General features: G+C 43.0%; 1 protein-coding gene across 1 annotated transcript in view; it reads left to right on the top strand.

Annotated features, from left to right (window-relative positions):
• ATP6V1C1 (ATPase H+ transporting V1 subunit C1) overlaps positions 1–21,301 on the top strand; it is a 1,077,102-nt gene that overhangs the window by 479,361 nt on the left and 576,440 nt on the right. Inside the window, exon 4 of the mRNA XM_044065676.1 lies at positions 3,684–3,769. Within this exon, the coding sequence (XP_043921611.1) occupies positions 3,684–3,769 (86 nt within the window). The remainder of the gene's footprint in view (positions 1–3,683; positions 3,770–21,301) is intronic.

The following is a 21,301-nucleotide window of genomic DNA, read 5'->3' as shown; positions in this document are numbered from 1 at the left end:
TTACCTCTGGATAACTCCAGGAGTGGCGCACTGCAACTGTGGTCCCACTTCACAAAGGCGGTGCCTCCACCGACCCTGGAAATTACTGGCCCATTAGCTTGACAAGCCTTATCTGCAAAGCCTTGGAGAGGATCATAATGGACCTCATAAATAAAGACATAGGAATTTGCAGACTTTGGATCCAACCCAGTTTGGCTTTGTCAAAGGCAGATCATGCCTTTTAAACTTGGTTGACTTTTAAACTGTCACCAAAGCCATTGATGAGGAAAGGCAGTCCATACAGCCTACCTCGATCTGGCGAAGGCCTTGATACAATACCCCACTCGGGTATCATTGAAAACTCATCAGCTTAAATATTAACCCATACCTCCCAAGATGGGTTGCAAACTGGCTGAGTGACAGAACCCACAGGGTCAGCGTTGCTGGCACCATGTCAGACTCAAAGCCTGTCACAAGTGGTGTCCCACAGGGCTCAGTCCTGGGCCCACTCTTGTTTGGCATCTACTTCTCAAGTACAAGCAAACACAGGAGGGTTATGGCTGACAAAGTTTGCAGATGACTGCAAACTGGGCCATAGTAGAAAACACATCTGACACAGATATCCTTCAGAAGGGTCTCACAGAAGCGGATAACTGGTGCCAGAGCCATGGCCTAAAGTTAAATGCCAAAATGCATAGTCATATAGCTACCAAATAGGTGGCAATCCACTGAGCACAGAAGAAGTTATCAGGGATCTGGGGACCCAGGTTGATAGTAGTCTGTCATTCGACACCCATGTAGCTAAAGTAGTTAGGAAGACCTTCTACATTGCCCACCTTATCATGAAGGGATTCTCATCTAGATCAAGGGAGGTCATTGTCTCCCTCTACTCATCACTCATCAGACCAATGATTGAGTACAATGCCCCATTCAGAATGTATCTGACCCGACACTTGCAGCAGCTGGAGAGGCCACAAAAGTTCCTCACCAAAAGGATAAAGGGTCTCAAAATCTGTCCTATGCTGCCCGACTGAAAGAACTCCAGCTCTATTCAGTCGCCATCGCTTGCTCAGAGGTGAGCTTTGCCTAACATACAAGGCCATGTCAAACCCAGATTTGATGAATATGCTTCACCTCAAAAAATCTAGATCCATCAGAGCCACAAGGGCGGGAGACTTAAACCTCGACACGGCTATTAATAGGACGTGCTGGAGGGATAGATTCATCACCCAAAGACTCCCTATGCTGTGGAACAAAATCCCGGTATATGTGAGGCAGAGCACCTCGCTTGCCTTGTTCAAGAGAAATCTTGACCAATGGATGGGAGATCGCAGATATACCCCAGGGATTACCTCAGTGTCACTGCTCGACAGAGGCACAGCAAAATAATGGGTATAGTTCCCCATACTAAAGGGGTGGCGTAAGCCACAAAACGATGGGCTAGGCTTGTAAATGCCCTCGGGCAGATAGCCTAGTATGAACCTATGAACCTATCAAGCTTGGAAAGTGGACGCACTCTCATTCAGTTGGAAAAACCTGACAGTATATGCCTTCCCTCCATTGCCTCTCCTCACAAAGGTGCTTCTGAAAGTCAGAAAGGAGAGACTATGACTGATACTCATAGCCCCAGACTGGCCACGCCAGCACTGGTACCCACTGTTGAGGAATAGGGACCAGGGCCCTCCTTGGATTTTACCACAAATTGCCCATTTGCTCACACAGCAAAACAATCAGATTCTTCACAGCCAGCTCAAAACTTTAAATCTGGCTGCATGGCAAATCACCTAAGCATCCAGCCAGCTCCTCTTTCCCAAGCAGTTATGGATGTTATTCTGGAAGCTAGGAGGCCCAGCACCAGGAAGGCCTATTCGGACAAATGGAAATGTTTTGCGCCTGGAACCAAGCCAAAGGCCAAAGCACACTTCAGCCTCACATGCCTCAGATTCTACAGTATTTAACTGAGATGTTGCACAAAGGACTTTCTTTTTCTTCCATTAAAATCCTTGCATCGGCTATTTCAGCCCACTACAACACGGATCCACCCTTATTTTTGCATCCACTTCTAAGGCAGTTCCCCAAAGGGACAAAAAACATTAGGCCCCCCAGGAGAGCACCTACACCAACATGAGACCTCAATTTTGTTCTGGAAAAACTTACGCTACTTCCCTTTGAACCAGCTTTCTCTGCAGATCTACAGTTTCTATCATGGAAGACCGCCCTGCTGCTAGCAATAACTTTAGCTAGAAGAGTCTCAGAGCTGCAGGCACTAATGGCAGTGGAACCTTTCCTCATTTTCCATCAAGACAGAGTTTCTCTATGAACTAATCCTTCCTTCATGCCTAAGGTGGTTTCCAGTGTGGCTTTAAATCAAACCATCCACTTACCCACCTTCTTCCCAAATCCACAGAACAAAGGAGAAAGACTCCTGCATTCCTTGGACATTCACAGGCATCTTCGTTACTACTTGGATAAAACTAAGGCTTTCAGAAAATTTGACCAGCTCTTTGTATCCTATGCTACAGCTTCACAAGGGAAGGCTATATCAAAACAAACCATTTCCAAATGGATAGGACATTGCATTAGTTTTTGCTATACCCATCATGGAAAACCAGTTCCTGCTACCATTAGGCCCCACTCTACCAGGGCAACAGCTACATCTACAGCCTTCCTCAGGAGGGTTCCAACCAAGGGGATTTTGGAAGCTGCAACTTGGAGTTCAGTACACACCTTTACCAAACACTATCACTTACCACTTTACTCTAAGACTAGAGCTGGCTTTGCCACTGCAGTTCTGCAGGGCCTTCTAGCCTCCTCTAACCCTCTATAACTCCTCCACCCATCCTTAGCTTTGGGATTCTACCCAAGTGTGATGACTGCAGCAGGGTAACATGATGAACATAGTACAGTTTTGTACCTACCATAAATGTAGATGTTCGAGTGTACACCCTGCTGCAGTCCAGGTTACCCTCCCTCTGATCTAACTGGCTAAATCTCTACAATACCTTCCTGATGTATTTGCTTATAGCTGGAGGGATTTTGTGTTTGTGCAAAAATTACTTAATTTGGTACTAATTACTGACCACCTTTTTGGGGGCACCTGACATCTGGGGCAAGAAAAACTGAAGAAAATGGCGTCAGATGCATTATATATACCACTGGCACACTGACGTCAGGGAAGAAGCGACAGCAACCAACGCCGGACCAAGACTTTGGAATTCCGTCCGACTGCGGGAACCACCTGACGACAGGATAACCCAAGTGTGATGACTGCAGCAGGGTGTACACTCGAACATCTACATTTATGGTAGGTACAAAACTGTACTTATCCTTACACTGATGCCACTGAGTAAAAAGAGCAAATTCTAACCTTGGTGACATCAGTGTAAGAAAAATGCCTTTTGCATCCATAGACTTTAATTGGTGCACTATGACACATGCGTGAAAATTAAAGTTTATAGACGCACTACATGTTACCTAAAGTGAAGTCAGCACGGAATATAGTTGTTTAGGCTGTGGTTTAACACAAAATTTGCAAAGCATTTTATTAAAAAAATTGCCCCAAAACATAAGGACAGCCAAACTGGAAAATACATCACAGCACTTGACTCATCAAATAATGTGATGTACATACAGACGTCAGCAAATCACTTTAACTCACTGTTCTTAGAAGAGCATTTAACACCAAATTATCTGGCTTTTTTCAGAGTCGTAAAGAAGGTGGCTCAGTACATGGCTGATGTGTTGGAGGACAGCAAAGATAAAGTTCAGGAGAACCTTTTGGCTAGTGGAGGTAACTACTGCACTATAAAAAGTGAAAAAAAAAAGTTAAACGCTTGATGGTAGAAGCACAAGTTGCTTAACAGTGTATTTGTAATTTTCATTTACATTTTTTGGCTGGGTAACCATACTGACCTCTGTTTCTGTACAAGTCTCACAAAGAACAAACAATTTTGTTTGCTGATAGGTTTTGTGTTTAGCATTTGCAAATTGACACAATCCCTGCCTGTGTTTCTTACTGTGCCATTACAAAGGTATGTCTCTGATTAAGGAGTGTCCTGATTTTTTAATACCTTGTTGTATAAATTTCACTTCTTGAATCATTGCCCATCCGAACAATAAAGGTTTATAAACAGCTTTTTCTGCTGTAAACCCCACTACTTTTGGTGTGACATACCCCTTTTGTGAAATATATCAGCTACTAACGTATATCTGAGAATTTATAGTAATTTGTCAATCTGAGCAACATTGGAAAAATAGTCATCAAATGTGGGAAATGGCAGTTTGAACAAATATCACAAAAAAGCATTTTTTGTAGGGGAGCAAGCAAGTCCCCCTATGCCCCCTACTTCTTTTTTGTCTCACCAACGTCACATACTTATACCAGAGTTGTTTACCATAGTAACCCTTTTTTGACATAAATGTTTGCACTAATCTCCCACAAACATTAGCAAAGATATTCATGTTAAGCAAGTACTGAACGCAATTTTCACTCTTATGAAGTTTATGCTGCTTTGGACCGGGTGGTGGTGGTTCAGCTAAGCGTTTCACTGTGCATCACTCTTCCTTCCTTACAGTCCATTAGACAAAGGGATACCAGTCATTCCAGGGATTCAGACGTTGTTCACCTGATGGGTCTCATGGTGGGACTGCAGGTGTCTCCACCTATACACAACCAAAGTTTTAGAATGGCTGCATCGGCAAAATTTGGAGAGCTAATATTCAGGTAACTTCAAGGTCCAGAACTGATGGAATGCACCACAGAGAAAGCTCCACCTCAACGTAAAGGAGATGTTGACCATTATTTGCCCTCAAGGCATTTTAACCAGTATAGAATTTGGGCATTCTGTTCCTCACCACAGACAACACCATGGGGATATGTTATTTAATAAGTTAGGCACCCATTCACTCCCTTGCTGCAGACTGGCAGTGTAAGCTTGGGGAAGCAATGTCATGGTCCCACATGAGCCTCAGGGTGACCTACATTCCCATACACATCAACCGGGAAGTGGATACTATGAGCAGAGCTTTGACTAGCAGTGATGAGTGGCATCTAAACAGAGCTACCTTTCTTAGCCTAGTAAAAAAAAAGAAAAGAGAGAGATGCCAGGTGTGGATTTTTTGCTTCCATATAAAATTGCCAATTTCCCTCGATCTATTCAACACTTCTGGGCATGAGTGCATAGTTCGTGCATGAGTACATAGACCGTGGACAGCTTCTTTCCTGTAACCTCATGTTCCTTTATGCATACTCCTCAGTTCGTCTTTTACTTTAGCTGTTAGAAGAGGTGAGTATGACGAGAAGTAGAATGATTCTCCACTGGCTCAGATAGTACTGGATTTCCTCAGTGGTAGAAAGGATGAACAAAAACTGTCTTTTAGCCTGCTGCTGACCATAGAGTTGCTTATGCAGAAGTCCACATTCTGGTACCTCTGAACCTACAGGGCCTCAGACAGACAAGCCTGGATGATCTGACACTCATTCCTGTCTTGTACCTGTTATCGGGGGACATTTTCAAGATTATGAAGGAGGCCAGAAAATCAAATGCAAGGAGATGTACCTGTTGAAGTGGAGAAATTATTTTTTACCAAACTAGAAGTCTCCCAGGATCCCACTTTACCATGTTTCATGCATGTTAGATCTGCTTGCAGCAGTGCTGCCTACTTTCCATTCAGAGAGCATGTCTGTCATGTCAGGAGGTATGTGCATGCTTTTAGTTTTGGCCAGTCATTTATAGTGGAGTAGTTGTCTCCTCAGGATAGTTATCCCCTGCATGTTGGGACCTGATATTCATTCTGGAGTAACTAACCTTGGTACTGTCTGAAACAGCTTCTCTTCATTGAAATCTCTATCCTAGACAGTAGCCTTATTTGTGGTCATTACATTTGCTTGGAGGATGTATGATAGCTCTTACATGCAAAGAATCATGGCAGTGTACCACACAGATGGGATTCAGTCTAAGAATTAGTCCATGTGTCATAGTTAATTTAGATTTGGAGTTTTCCCTTAGACTCTGAAGCTACCTGTTTTCTTTTCCAGTGGCTTATGTGCCCTTCAAAAGATTTTACACCTTACTGAGATCCTCAAGCAGAAAGACAGAGCAACTCTGTGTCCCATTTGCAGTAAGTTAACAAGACAAATCAGTGATAAGGCAAACTTTCTAGATAATTGACAGATTTCATACTCTTGTTATGAAGAGCATGAAAAAAAATTACTTTGCCAGGTACAGGTAATTTCTGCCAGTGCAGCCTCCACACCAGCAGCCTTCTTCAAGGACGTTTGTGTTCAGACCATTGTGAAGCAGCCACTTGATCCTCCCATCTATACCTTTTCTCAGCACACTAAGATGGTTATACAATCTTGAAGCAGATCAACATTTGAGACTACAGTTTTGCAAGGTATTTTCTAAAAATTTGCCTTTGAGGGAAATACCTCTAAAACCATTCACAGTCTGGGACAGATATTGCTTTGGGAATCCTCCCATTGGTCATGCATGCTACTTTATTATTCCATCATAAGATTGTAGTACGTCTATCTCATACGTTCATAAGTAAGTACCAGGCTAGCTGCCCTTGTGGGCCATTTTAAGCCTAGCCAGTTTCCTTTTTTGTGCTGGAAAAAAACTATCTCATTTGGTAGTTTGGCCTTACCCATCTCATGGTCATTAATTATATGTTATCCCTAATAAGACTAACTGGAATTATGCCATAAATAATTGGAGCATCCATGCATCGGATAAAGTGTTAAGGAGCTGCCTCTGTCCATTAGTAGTACAGGGGAGAGTCCTGGGGTACATTTTCTGTTTCCCATCCATAGATCCAATTTGCGCTCAAGTATGGACAGGGACAAACTTTGTTTTACATGGATGAGGAGCCTGTTCCACAGCAGCATTATCCTCTGTGAGATATACCCGTTCCTCCAAACTGTTCTGTTGATGTTACAGAAGTTTAGATCCACAGACTGAATTTTTCTGATGCTGTTTGACTTATTGATATGTAGTAAATCCATCAGTAATGAGTCAGAGGATGCCTTGTGTGCCAGACACAGGTCATCTCTTAGCAGTCTGTAGGATACTGAGTATAGTGACAGGGCTTTGAGTCAGTCCCTGTAGGAAATTTTGTATAGGCTTTGTATCATTTAGTAAGATGTCTCTCTGGGCATTCCATTTGTTGCGTGTGTCTGGACAGATATGTAGACCAAAGAGAGCATTGTATTCAATGACTGGCATAATGAAGGCTGAGTAAAGTGAGACAATGGCATCCCTAGACCTGGGCACAATCCATTTGTTTATAAGCTGTGCAATATAGAAATATGTTCTTACAGCAGTCACCATCAACGTAGGTTCCCAAATCCCAACCAACTGAATCAATTCTTAGGGCAGTATTGACAGTGTGGTAGTTTCCTCGGGTAGATGACTTCCCAAAGGATACACTAATGCATTTTTTTGGAATTTAGTTTGTCTATGACTTAGCACTGGTTATTTGGGTCAAACCTTCCTACAGGTTAGTAAAGTCATTTGGGGATTTAGTGATTGCTCCTACCTTGCAGTTATCTGTAAACGTAGTCAGCCACAGCCCTTTGGTATTGGCTTTTACTTTAGGGCAGTAGATGCCAAACAGGAGAGGCCCCAGCATAGAACTCTGGGGGACTCGATTGGTGACTGGTCTCTTTGTGGAGGTAACTGCCTATTTTGATTGTCTACATCCTATCTGTGAGCCAGTTGGCAACCAGACGAGTGACATGTTTATTTCCATTTGATTTAGCTTTTCTATTATGCTTGAGTGGGGAATTGTGTCAAAACCTTTGGCTAGATCGAGGTATGCAGTGTGTACCATTTTGCCTTCATCCATTGCTTTTGTGACCCTCTCAAAAAAAATCCACCAGGTTGAGTAACCACACCCTGCCCTTGACGTATCCATAGTGAGACGGGTCTAATGTTTGGAGGTTCCCTATGTCCTGTTTGATTAATTCCACTACAAGTCTTTCCATGCCTTTGCAAAAAAGGCTGGTCAGACTTATGGGTCTGTAATTGCCTGGGTCTGTGGGATGTCCTCACTTATGCAGGGGAATGACTGTAAGTGTTCTCTATTTGCTTGGTACAAAACCTGTATGGAGACAGAGATTAAACGGAGTTGTTAAGGGTGTGGCTAAATTGTGCTTCATGCTGTTTAAGTTGCATACATGGATACTGTTAGGACTCATCAGTGCAGTGTTTTTAGCTTTTGATAGCACTTTTAGGACTTAGTCTTGTATGATAGATGTAGGAAAGCCAGTTCCAGGTATATCTTGAGGGACAGATGGAGAGAAGGCAAAGGTACAGTTAGAGCTAAATTTATTGGACATAAAGTTTGTTGCATCTTCAACCTCTGTAGGTAACATCATTCACAATCAGTTCAGCACATTGTTGCATTGTGCTTTTGAGATTATGAACTTAACTAAAAATGCTTTGTGATTGTCTTTGGCTTGGGTGACTATTTTATCCTCAACCTTGGCTTTGATGAATTTTATTAAGCTCCTGAGTTTAATTTCAGTGACAGAAGCTCTAACATTCTGGCAATTACTCTTACTTTTGGACAATTTTTCTTTCCTTTTATTACAAAGCTTCTTGATATTATGGTTCCATCATGTAATTTTATTTCTTGGTTTTGCCCTGCACTTGTTTGTGTGAGATATAGATGTATCTGTGCAGCTGTTTACATGTTGGTATAGTGTGATGGTGTGCATTTTTGAGTATTCAGTAGAGTTAACTAGATTTAGTGGGGATTTGAAACTTGCCAATGTATCATTTAGAAGTAGGTATTTTGTCTTAATGAAATTTCTAAAGGTATCTTGGTTGGAAGAGATCTCTGGTTTCAGTTTTATTTCAAAGGAGATTGCTTTATGGTCAGGGCTAATAAGAGATGAAGATGCACAAAGGATGGTGGAAGATACTACCATATTAGTAAGGACAGGATCCAAGATATTATTCTCTGTAGTGTGTACTCTAATTGTTCCAGGGCATTTGTATTGATAAGAGTCCAGAAATATCTGTGCTTGTGCAGTAGCAGTGGTGTAGGGTTTCAAGTCTGTAGTTGGATAGTTTAGATCACCGAGGAAAATGGTATTGAGTTTAATACTGATTGGTTCTAGTTCCTGCAGATAAGCACTGTGGCTTTCTTTTGTCATAGAGGAAGTTCTGTAGCTAGCTAATATATGTTATGGGACTTTTCTGATGAATGCATCATGTTGCTTTAACAGCTTTGCTGTGAGTCTCTTCTGGATGTTTGTTGGTTGGGCCACCTCCACCTTTTTTCTCCTCCTGCATAGTAGCTGGTCTAAATATGTGGAAGATGTAATATCCCTGCCCAGCTGGAGTGCTGTCTGCTCTTTTAAACCATGTGTCAGTCACTACACAGATGTCAGTTTCCTCCAGGTTGAGAAGGGCTTATCAGGAGTGAAGTTTCTTGTTTAGACTCCTACCATTGGTTAGTAACACCTTCATATCTTACTTTTCTTTTTTCATTATCCATCCTCAACCCCTTTTTCCATGTTTGCACATGGGCTTGGGGTGTCACTTCAGCAGTAACAGTCATTTAGAGCCAAGGTTTACACCGCCAGGTGGTTAGCTCTTCCGCAATAATTCTTCCACACAACACACTCACACCTATGGCTAATTTAGAGTGTCCAGTCGACCAACTGCATGTCTTTGGAATATGGGAGGAAACTGAAGTACCCAGAGGAAACTCACACGAACAAAGAGAAGACATGCAGACTCTGCACAGAAGGCAGCCCAGCCGAGTATCAAATGGGAACCTCTTGCTGTGAGGCAGCAACACACTCCACTGCACGACTGTTTAAGTTGGTAGGTTTATCAGGGTGGTATTGCTTAAAAAGTGTTACTATCCACAGGCTCACCTTAATGGTGGACATTTCAGCAAGCTTACTTTTTCAGTACTAGCTCTCACACACTTAATACTGTAGAAGACTGAGTGCTGTAATGGTCCGATATTAGTAAATAGCTGATATGGAAGATAGGGGTAGAAAGCCAGAGGATGGTGGTTCACCCTGCACAGCTTCTTTAAAACCCACTTCAGTTAGTGAACTAATAACTGCAGATGGGACTTTGCATAAAATGAAGACTTTTCCCATTATTATGTATAACACACGGTGACTTAATCAAATGGCTTCTCTTTCTTTAGAAGGCATATACCTTCTCCTTCACTTGGCAAACAGAACAGAAGACAGCATCTGCTGGCTGTCTATTTTGTCTGGGATGCAGACAAGTCCCAGAGCTTGGGACCTCTGTTGAGAAGTCTGCCGATTTGGGTTCATCTCTTTCTATGGCTAATTCTGTTTGGTCACAAAACGTATTGCAACAGTGGTTCTAGATGAAGATTGATTGATCTGATGTTGCCATTTTCATTCTTCCTAAACTGATGGGTCTCTGATATGATCTCATATCTGACTCACCCTCTTTTACCAGACTCCTGGATCCAGCTCTTGAGCTCCACCCTTTACCCACAATGCCCCATTCTTCTATACCTCAGATCTTGTTTGCCACCATATCATTCAGATCCTACTCTCCTTCCACTGACTTTGAGCTCTAATCCTCGCATGCCTGTTCCACAAGGACAGCCACGCTGTAGAAGCATTCAGTCATTCCTCATCCAGGACTCCCCGCCTTCTCCCGATACTTCGCCAGACCCATCCCACTGGTGAGGTCCCTAGGAAGCAAACATGCAAAAGGAGGCACCTAGATTCCCCTCCGAAATCTGTCATGAAAGACATAGACTTCAAAGAAGGGGGAAGGGTCTTCCAGATCTTCACCTAACGATGTCTCCTTTGGAGATCCTGAAACTTCTTAAACAGAGAGGTGGATTTTCCTCCGATACCCTCTTCCTAAGAGGAGTCTGTGTTTCTGGAAGCTTTCGGGGCTGCTCAGAAACATCTTTGGTTGTCCCTCCAGCTGATGAGCTGATCAATATTATCTCTTGCCGAGCATGGAAGGAACCTGATACAATGGAACCCATACCTAAGAGGCCAGACAAGTTTTTAGCAACTCCAAAAGATTGGGCCCACTGGAGGAAGGGAGTCCCTGTAGATGCCACAGTGGTGGTGGATGCCACTGAAAGAGCTTGCAGAACAGAACTCATCCATCCATCCACCTAATAGAGAGTCCAGGGCCTTGGACAGATTTGGCAAGTGCATTTATACCTCGGCTACCTTTTCCCTTTGGTCGCTGAATTGTTTGGCACATTTCACCAGATTACAAAGGGATGTGACCAATGAGCTTTCCAAATCTCTTTCAGGGTCCATGTCTGTGAAAAAGCCCAGAAGAAAGTTTCTTCAGAGCTGTCCACCCTGCAGTCAATCTCCAATGCATCCAATAAGATTTATCTCTCGTGCAGTGGAAGGTACTTCTAGGGCAGCGGGTTTGAAAATTGCTGTAAGGAGGCACCCCTGGATGCACCTCTGTGATTTTGCAGAGTCTTTCACTTCTTCATTCATCAATGCTCCTTTTGAGAGATCATCTTTGTTCGGCCCCAAAGTTAAGGAAACGCTCTGTAGAAGTGAGCAAGATGGAAAGACCCTGTCTGCTGTTGGGATCCATTTTTCTGCCCCTCAGAGATTATTCTTCTCCAGGAATTGGTGAGGTGGTAAAAAGATGTGGTTTCATAAGTCACAACGGCTTTTCCAGAAATCACGAGGAGATAGTTCTTCATGGGACAGAGGGTGAAACTCTAATGGAAGACACCATTGTCACAACAGAGGTGGCCCATAGAACCAGTGCTTCAGAGATACCTTCTCTGAAAACAGACCCTACCAGCTCTCCTAAAGGGTTACCCAACTGCTACACTCTGGAGGCAGTTGGGGGGGGGGGGGCACACATCTCTGCACATAGAAGCCATGGACGTCCATAACAAAAGGCATTTGATCATTTTTTTTTTCAGATTTCTCCAATGAAAATGAAAAAGATCCCCAATGTACCACCCAATCAGAAGTAGACAGCAGCCTTGGAAATAGAAAAACTGCTGAAAAAAGTCATCCAAAAATTGTCCCCCCAGACCAACAAGGATCTGAAACTTATTCAAGTTTCTTTTAAGTGCCAAAGAAGACGGGACTTGTAACCAATTCTGGATCTGAGGAAACTCAACCAGTATGAAAAATACTCAAAGTTCTGGATGGGCATGGTTCAGTCCATTGTATCTCTTGCGCGAAAGGATGACTGGATATGCTTGATAGGTCTTCAAGATGCATACTGTCACATCAAAATGAACAGGCGCTTGAGAAGATACCTGCATTTCCAGTAAGGAGCCAGCCATTAGTAGTTCAGAGCACTGCCCTTTAGCCTCACCACAGCCCCAGAGTGTTTACCAAATTCATGGTAGTGTTAGTGGCTCACCTGAGACTACTGGGATTCTGGGCATTTCCATATCTAGATGACTGGCTCATGACTGCCCCATCCAGGCATCCATTGTTCAAATGAGGGATTACTTGCTCTGATTGTGTCATCAATTGGGCATCACAGTCAGTTTACATCAAGTCACAGCTTTACACCCACTCAGACCCTGGAGTTCATAGGTACTCATCTAGAGAAGACCAAATAGCTTTGCTTCCTCTAACAAGAGTTCATACTCTCAGGTCATGAAAGTTATCTCTCTTTCTTTTCCTACAGCAAAACTAGTCCTCCAAGCATTAGGATTGATGGCAGCGGCAGCGATAACTCTTATTCCAATAGCCAGGTATATATGCGTGTCCTACAATGGACTCTTTCAGTTCAGTCCGCTATTCTTCAGCATCCTCTAAGCAATAAACTTTCATTTAGTGTCTCACTGCCATTTTTTTGTTGTGATAAACATTTCTGTAGTGTTTTTCTGCCTACAGTAGTGTAGCTAGTAGCTGTAACGTAGTATCCCACTGTCCCTCCCTATTGTTGTCTTGTTCTTAAACCTGGTGTCTTTGCAGTTGCCCGCCCCCTACTGTAAATTTGATCTGGGACACTCCTTCCAGTCCAGTCCCATTAGCTCATTCTGTCCAATATAGAAAGAACATTTGGGAAGGCCAACCCCCTTAGTTTCTTAACCTTGAATTGTCTTCTGTTCCTCCTTTCTCCCTTTCCACTCTACTTAAACAAAACAAAAACAAACAAAAAAAAAATTATTCAGCTGCTTTTACAGTATTTGTGTTTCCTCCTTCTACTCTATTACTTCATCTTGCTTTTTCTTCTACTTGTTTTGTAAAGTGTTCAGTTGCATCTTTTCTGCTGCATTTATTATTGCTTGTTTTTAGCCTTTTTAAATTATGTTATTCTAAGCCTCTTAGTTTTAGTTTAAACACTTGGGCTTTAGGTCTACCCCTTAGCTCTCCCTGGTTTCTCTCCCTCAGATTCTTACAAATATGGATGGACAATTTCCTACAGTTTCTCCTGCCAGCCTGGTTGATATGGGCATCCTGAGATAGGCGTAGCAACTGCCTCATGTACATTGACAACTATCTGCCATTACCACGGGGCCACTGAGGAACACAATTTGTGACAGGTGCCATTACATTAAGAACTTAGTCTATGCTCTCTCCCTCACAAGCCAGTATATCTGGCACTAAGAAGGTTATCAACACAATCACTACACCTCAAACACACCCACAACTGCACAACACACACCCACATATGTGGAGGTTCTCAACAAAAGCAAACCCAAACAAAGGAGACCTCAGAGGCGAAAACACACGCAAGCTCCACAACCCTCCACACCACATACCATGCATAGTCCATACACCTGTGTCTCACAACCACAAAGGCCTAATCATAAACCCAGCATATTAGTCATAGGAGAGACTATTGTGAGACAAACAGATGTGCCTCTCACCAGGCTTGGTAAGGAGAAAGTCACAGTTAGTTGCCTGTCTGGTGCCAGAATCCACCATATCACACATGCACTAAAGTCTGCCAACAACAGGTACTGTTATTGTCATAGTCCATCTTGGGGTAAACGACTTGAAACGCTCCGCCCTGGACAATATGAAGAGAGACATGATTGAGCTCGCTGAATATGTGTCGTAGGTGGGTATGTTCCTAGCCTTTAAGCAGCATTCTACAGTCACCTAGAATGATGCCTCAATACAAACAGAATTTTGATTGACTTTAACAATTGGCTTAGTTTCTGGTGTCAATCCAGAGGGATCCAGTACCTGACAGCCTGGGAAGATATGATCGACAGACCACAGTGCTTTACTAGAGATGTCCTGCATATGTCTCACTTGGGTTTCAGGCTTCTGGCAAAGGCAGTTGCCTCCCCCATAGTGCCTTTCTTTAGGAAAAGTCCTGAGGTCGATAAAACAAACATAAAAATTTCAATAAAACGCAAATTAAAGGTCATGCTGCTAAACGCTAGGAGTCTAAACATGAAACTGCACTCATTGCAAGCATCATTAACTCTGCAAGTTGCTGGCATTTATATAGTCACAGAAACCTGCTTCAAAGCTGTGGAGAGCACCCCATCCTTACCTGGTTACTCATTTTGTCATACATTCAGATCCCAAACTGTGGGCAGCAAAGCCAAAGGAGGTGGAGTTTCAGTGTATATATTAGACACACACACACACCCAGGCTGCTCAAACAGTATGATGGACAGTAGACACTCCAGGTGCACTTAAACATTGGCAAGATGCCTATTCAAATCATAGCTAGTTACAGGCCCCCAAATTTGACTCAAGATGCCCACTCGACCTATCTGGACCTCTTCGAATCTATCTCGATTCAACCCTGATCCTGGGCAACTTTAACTACCCAACCATAGAATGGAAAAAAATACTCATGCCAGTATGCAAATGCCTAGAGATTCCTCAATTTTTATCAATGAAAATGCCTTGGAGCAGCTCGAGTATACCCCAACAAGAGGTGATGATATCTTGGGCTTGGTATTAACCAACATGAGTAATCACTGCATCACCTCTGTAGTATCATCCTCCCTGGTAAGATCCGACCATAAAGCAGTCACTTTGGAAGTCAGCATCTCCCCTGATCCCCCTCTAGCTAGGGTCAAACAAAAAAACTTCTCCAAAGCTGATTGCAACCTCCTGAGGGATGGTATAAACAGCTTCACAGCTCCTTCCCCCTCTGTAGGAACTGGCACCAATGTCCAAATGTGCACCAAAATACTGTATGAGGACTTGTATAGATTCATGGAATCAGGAATACCTGACAGAACAAAGTCATCATCCGCAAGGAAGAATAAACATGTCTGGTGGGCATATGCTATAAATAAACTATATAACAAATGGAAAAAATTGCTGCCCAGGACCAAAAATGAGCAGGCGCCCAACTAGAAGCAATCTCTCCTTAGCCTGAACAAGCAAATAAGAGCATTAGTGAAATCCTCAAAGCCAAGTCCAAATTGGCCACATCTGCTAGACTATCATAAGGCCTTCTTTACATATATCTGCAGTCTGAAAGGAAGCACCCAGATCTGTTCAGAACTGGTGGTCGAGGACATCACATACACAAATGCTGTAGTTATAGCTGACAGATTCAGCAAAAACTTCACCCCTCTGTCCCCCCATCAGTAAATGACATTCTCAGTACCTGACCCCCTCCCCTCATCTCTAGGGAACAGGTCATCACTCCATTCTCAAAACGCAAAAAATACAGCTCATGGGATCCGATAGCATCCTAGGCTGCATCCTACAATGAACTCAGGCATGAACTTGCAGCACCATTAGGCACCCTATTCAATTAAAGCCTGAGTACCGGCTTTGTCCCAGCCGAGTGGAGGACAGCCACTTGTCATCCCTTTACATAAAGGTGGAGCTTCCACTCATCCAGGAAATTATAAACGCATCAGCCTAACTAGCCTGAGCTGGAAGGCCATATGGAACGGATTATCATGGACCTCCATTAATGGGGACATTGGCAACCTCCAGACACTCGACCCCGCACAGTTTGGCTTTGTCAAGGGGAGGTCATGTCTGTTAAATCTGGTCGACTTCTTTGAGACAGTCACCAAAGCCATGGATGAGGGTAAGACTGTGCAAACCGCCTACCTTGACCTGGCCAAAGCCTTCAACACTATTGCCCACTTGGGCATAATAGATAAACTCTCTCACCTAGTCATCAATCCATGTTACCAGATGGGTAGCAAACTGGCTCACTGATAGAACCCACCTAATCAAAATAGGGGAAGCCACCTCAAGCAGCAGACCTATAACAAGTGGCATTCCCCAGAGATTGATTTTGGGGCCTCTGTTATTCGGGATATACTTCAGTGAGGTGCAGGCCAAAACCAGTGGGCTATGGCTGATCAGGTTTGCAGGCGACTGTAAGCTGGGTACAGTCATTAGTACCCCAAGTGATGTGGATGTCCTCCAAGAAGGTCTCACTCAAACAAATGACTAGTGCCAGAAACATATCCTCAAGCTGAATGCCAAAAAATGCATCATCATCCCCTTTGGTTAAAGTGATGTCTCCACATTATCACATTAGTAACAACGTCCTAAGTATGCAGTCAGTTGTGAGGGAATTTGGGCACCAAGGCTGATAGCAGCCTGACTTTTGACCACCATGTTGCTTCCGTTGTATGAAAAGCTTTCTACATGGCCCACCTCATAAGTAAGGGTATCTCATCCAGGAAAAAGGAGGTCATAACATCCTTGCATTCTTCCCTTAGAAGACCAATTATTGAGTACAACGCCCCCTTTGGCATGTACCTCGCAAAGCACATGCAGCAGCAGGAGAGACCGCAGAGTTTCCTCACCAGAAAAATCCAGGGCCTCAAACATCTACTCTAAGCTAAAAGCCCTGTCCCTGTACTCTGTTTCATACAGACTCCTCAGAGGTGACTCCTGGCATACAAAGCAATCTCAGACCCTGCCTTGATGGGACTGCTGCATATCCGCAAGTCAAGCTCCGCTTGAGTATCCCGCACCTGCAACCTCAGTCTGGTCTTTGACATCAATAGGACTTGTTGGCGGGACAGATTTGTCCCAGAGGCTCCCCCTTCTGTGGAATAGACTTCCTCTCCATGTCAAGCAGAGTACCTCATTATCCCTTTTCAAGCACAATCTGGATAACTTGGATGGGAAACGGATAATATTCCCCTGAGATTCCGCCTGTGTCCCTGCTGGACAGAGGCTTTGGGTGCTGACTTGTCTAAATATGGGCTAAACTCTTGGCTAGGCTTACAAGGGCCTTTGGGCCAATGCCTAGTAACTTCCTATAATTCTATGAACACAGTTAAGATTTCCAAAGATTGCAAGGAATATTTTCTTTCGTGGCTTCATTCAGGAAAAATTTTTCAAGGTTGCCCTTTGTTCTCCCACAGTCACCAGGAACACCTCCCAAATTGGGGGGGGTGCATTTCTTGGTAAGGGAGGTCCAAGGTGCATGGTCCTTGATCAGGCCAATTTGCACATCAGTATAATTGAAATGAGAGTTGTCCTCCTAGTGTTGCAGGCTTTTCAAAATGTTCTACCATCAGGGATGACTGTGATATATGTAGACAACATGTCGGTAGTCTAGTACATCAACAAATTGGGGAGCCAGGTCTTACCCATTGTGTCAAGAGACAATGAGAGTGTGGCAATAGGTGATCTCTTGTGGTTGCTTTCTTTTGGCAATGCACATACTGGAGAAAACCAGCGTGCTAGCAGACAGACTAAGCAGATCCATTTTGATGCCTCTTGAGTAGTCTGTAAATCAGAGTGGCAAAAAAGGTTTTTCATCAATGCTGGAGTCTTTTGCTTCTCCTCTTAACAAGTACAGCAGATTCTTCACCCAGGTCTTGTCCACAGGGGGAGTCCGTATGAGATGCTGTAATCTATGATTGGCTTTTGAGTCTCCTTTATGCTTACTCCCATTTACCCCAAATTTCTACAGAAAGCATTCTGGTTGAAGAGCACTGTCATCCTCATCGCATTAATTTTGCCCCTTCTGGTCTGTTTTCCCTTTCTCTGGCCTCATCTTCTTTATCCGCCTTGGATACTGGATCCACGTCCAGACCTTCTGTCTCGCCTGACAAGGATGCAACACCCAGACATCAATTGGCTCAAGCTAACTTCATGGTTTCTCCAGATCCAGTGATGGCTAGACAGTCCAAGCTTTCTTCCCATCCTCTCAAAAGCTTTCTACCAGGAAAATTTACAGAAGTAAATGGAAAAGGTTTCCAATGTAGCCCTTTCAGACGACTTGGATTTGTTCTCTGTTCCATTCTCAGCATTTCCCAATTTTTTGGCTTCCATTTTTAACAGGATGAGGTATTCTACTATAAAGTTCATCTAGTGGCCATTTCAGATTTTCACTTCAGAGAGAATCATTCTTCCTTGACTTCCTCGAGGTTGTATAAGGCCTTCCTTTAAAGGTTCCTTTCTACTTAGGCCCCGGTTAAAGATCCTACACCACCTTGGGATTTGATTGTTCTCTTACAGGCTCTTACCTAACCATCCTTTGAGCTTCTACCAAGCTTGACCTTAAATTCTTGTCCAGGAAGACAATTTTTTTCTGGTTGTTTTAACATCTGCTAGACAAATATCTTAATTCCAATCCCTGTCTTTACGACCTCCATACTTGATCTTCCATAAGGATAGGGTCTCATTACACACTTTCCTACATAAGGTGGCTTCTGAATCCAAGTTAAATCAGGTCATCAGTTTACCTGTGTTCTTTCTGAAATTCTCAAACAAAGGAGAATATGTGCTGCATCTTTTGGATGTGCATCGGCAGCTTAGATTTTATTTGTACAAAACACAGGATTTCTGGAACTCTGACCAATGTGTTTCTATCCTTCTCCAGGAACAAATTGGGCAAAACTGTTTCTAAAGTGACTCTAGCCAAATGGTTAACTTATCCTTTATTTATAAAGAAAGAGGTTTAGCTTTACCAAAGACCCCTAAAGCGTATTCCACAAGATCTTTAACCAACTCATTGGCCTTTTGGTCAAGAGCATCACTGGATAACTTATGCAGCTGCTACCTGGTCCAGTGCTCACGCCTTTATTGATCATTACAAGTTAGACATACTGTCTAGAAATAGGACAGCATTTGGTTCCATTGTACGATGGAATATCCTTCCATGAGGACCACCCAAGGCTCATCTAGCTGGGGACTCTGTTTCATCAGTTGAGGAATGAATGAAAATAATATCCAATACAAAAGTTATGTATTCACTATAACAATACATCTGTGTTGTCCATTTTCATTTTTCAACTCCCCACCCTCCACACCTGTTCTGTCTTTCCTAGTGAGGCCTAAGGCATGTCCTTTTGGGAACTTACCTGTTCTCTGCTTTGAGTTCCAGCCTTTGTGTGTGCCTTTATCTTGCTTCTTCATTATAATAAGATATCATGCATGTCTTACTGTTGGGGCAGCAAACTCGATCTGAGGTATACCAGAAGAGTGGGGCATTATGGGTAAAGAGAGGAGCACAAGGGTTGGATCTGTGAGTCTGGTAAAAACGGCCAAGTTGGATCCAAGACCCATCTGTTGAAAAAGAATGAAAATGGACAGCACAGATGCATTATGGTGAGCACATAACTTTTGTTTATTGTAAGTGTGCCGAGACATGTATATTTTATTAAGTCAATAAAATATTGTTGAGACATGCCTCTCAGCTGTCCTTGATTTTTAGAGATGACCCAATTTTGTCTAAAAATGTTACTTTTTTTCCTTTCTTATCCCTACTAAAACTGGCTATTTTGGGAGAAGAGGTGAATTACACTTAATAAATTGCAATGATTAGAATTATTTTTTTATATCATAAAATGCATATTACTTCACTTTTTCTTATTCTGTCAGTGTCTCAAGTTAATAGTATTTTTTACAATGCAAATTCAGTAAGGGAGCCAAAATAGGCACTTCTAGTTGTGGTCAAACCATCCGGAAAGTCAAACCATCTGGAAAGTGACATTGTTTGGCAACAAATCTGATTTATTGCTTCACTTTTGTATTTAGTTTTATTTGTGTATGATTTATTGTATATCCTTCCCTGTGGTCCAGGTCATGGCTGAAAAGGGTCTTTAGATAACTTCACTTTCCCAGTTATCAAATTAAAAAAAATAATTTTGTGGATGTCTTGTGCTTAATTAGTTGATGTCCTTGCATTTCATTGTTGCAGTATTTATTACAAGGGCGGCCTGATGTCTGGCCAGTATACCAAAGCGTTTAGGCTGCTTTAAGGTAGGCCATATGTCACATGTATGCTGCTCATGTAGCATAAGACAAAGGCGATATCTGGACGTACCATGCACAGAACTTCTTTGCCACCAGTCTGAACGTCATCTATTGATAGTCGGTCTGAACGCCCATTCTGTTGGTTCACCCAGCCGTTGCAAATAAGTGCCCCATTGGGGTTTTGCTATACTTATCTTCTTTTTATTATATACTGCTGCTTGTGGGGTTTCTTGTCATCTAAGAAGGGTAAATACCAGTGTGGGAGACAGATTCCCCATAAAGACTACCAGAGATAGTGTCTATTTTGCCTTGGCCCTTTGCACGACTATACATCCTACTCTATTTGTGAGGCCTTTGTTCCTAAGACCCTTCATAGTAGACTTTCTTCTTTGGTGCTTTATCTTGAAAACCAGCATCTTAAGCTTCTTGCTAAGGGTACAATGAAGGGAACTTCCCACACTGAGGGACAGCCGTCTGTGAAGAAGGCGGCCAAGAAATCTAGGCCAGAATCTTCTGCTGGTCAGCCTCTACCAGATGTCTCTCCTGAGGTGAGTGTATGCCTGGAGGTTCACCCGGCTTTACTGTTGGACTGCTGTGCCATGACAGAGTTGGAGGTCAGTGGGGATCCCACATTAAGCACATACAAGGAGGCATTGCAGATGTCTGCTTCAGATGTTCAGGGGGAACCATGGGTGATAAATCTCCAAGGGGGTCCTCAAATCTTAGTCAGAGATAAAGTTCCTAGTACCATTATTGAATGCCGCCCTGGTTTGGAGCCTTCTAAATTTTATAAGGCAGATACCCTATTAAAGAAAAATTAGAAGACTAAACATATTTCTCCTCCCCCTAAGGATCCACGGAGTGAACAGCAATCCTTCACTCCGGGCTTGTTTAGTGCTTTGATGGCTTTAAACCTTCCCAAGGGAGTTTCTGTTCCAACCCCCCTTGGTCCTGTACCTCACTTAAAAGACCTAGAGAACAGGATTCCTCTGAGGAGGAATCAGATTCTGATGAGGAATCCTTTGCTTACTCCTCTCAGATACCCTCTCCTTTGGATTATGGATCAGAAGAAGAGGAATCTACCATTCCTGATTACTCCCTTTGAAGAGATTTTTTTGGGGGATACTGTCTCTATGATGCTGGAGTTCTTTAAATGGGATTGTGCTCAGGTTTCTGAAATGCAAAAAA

This window comes from Protopterus annectens, chromosome 3.part0 (assembly GCF_019279795.1).
Source record: "Protopterus annectens isolate FY-2018-M chromosome 3.part0, PAN1.0, whole genome shotgun sequence".
In the NCBI taxonomy this organism is placed as follows: domain Eukaryota; kingdom Metazoa; phylum Chordata; order Ceratodontiformes; family Protopteridae; genus Protopterus; species Protopterus annectens.
Note: the sequence above shows the minus strand (reverse complement) of the source record. Positions and strands in the feature narration are given on the sequence as shown.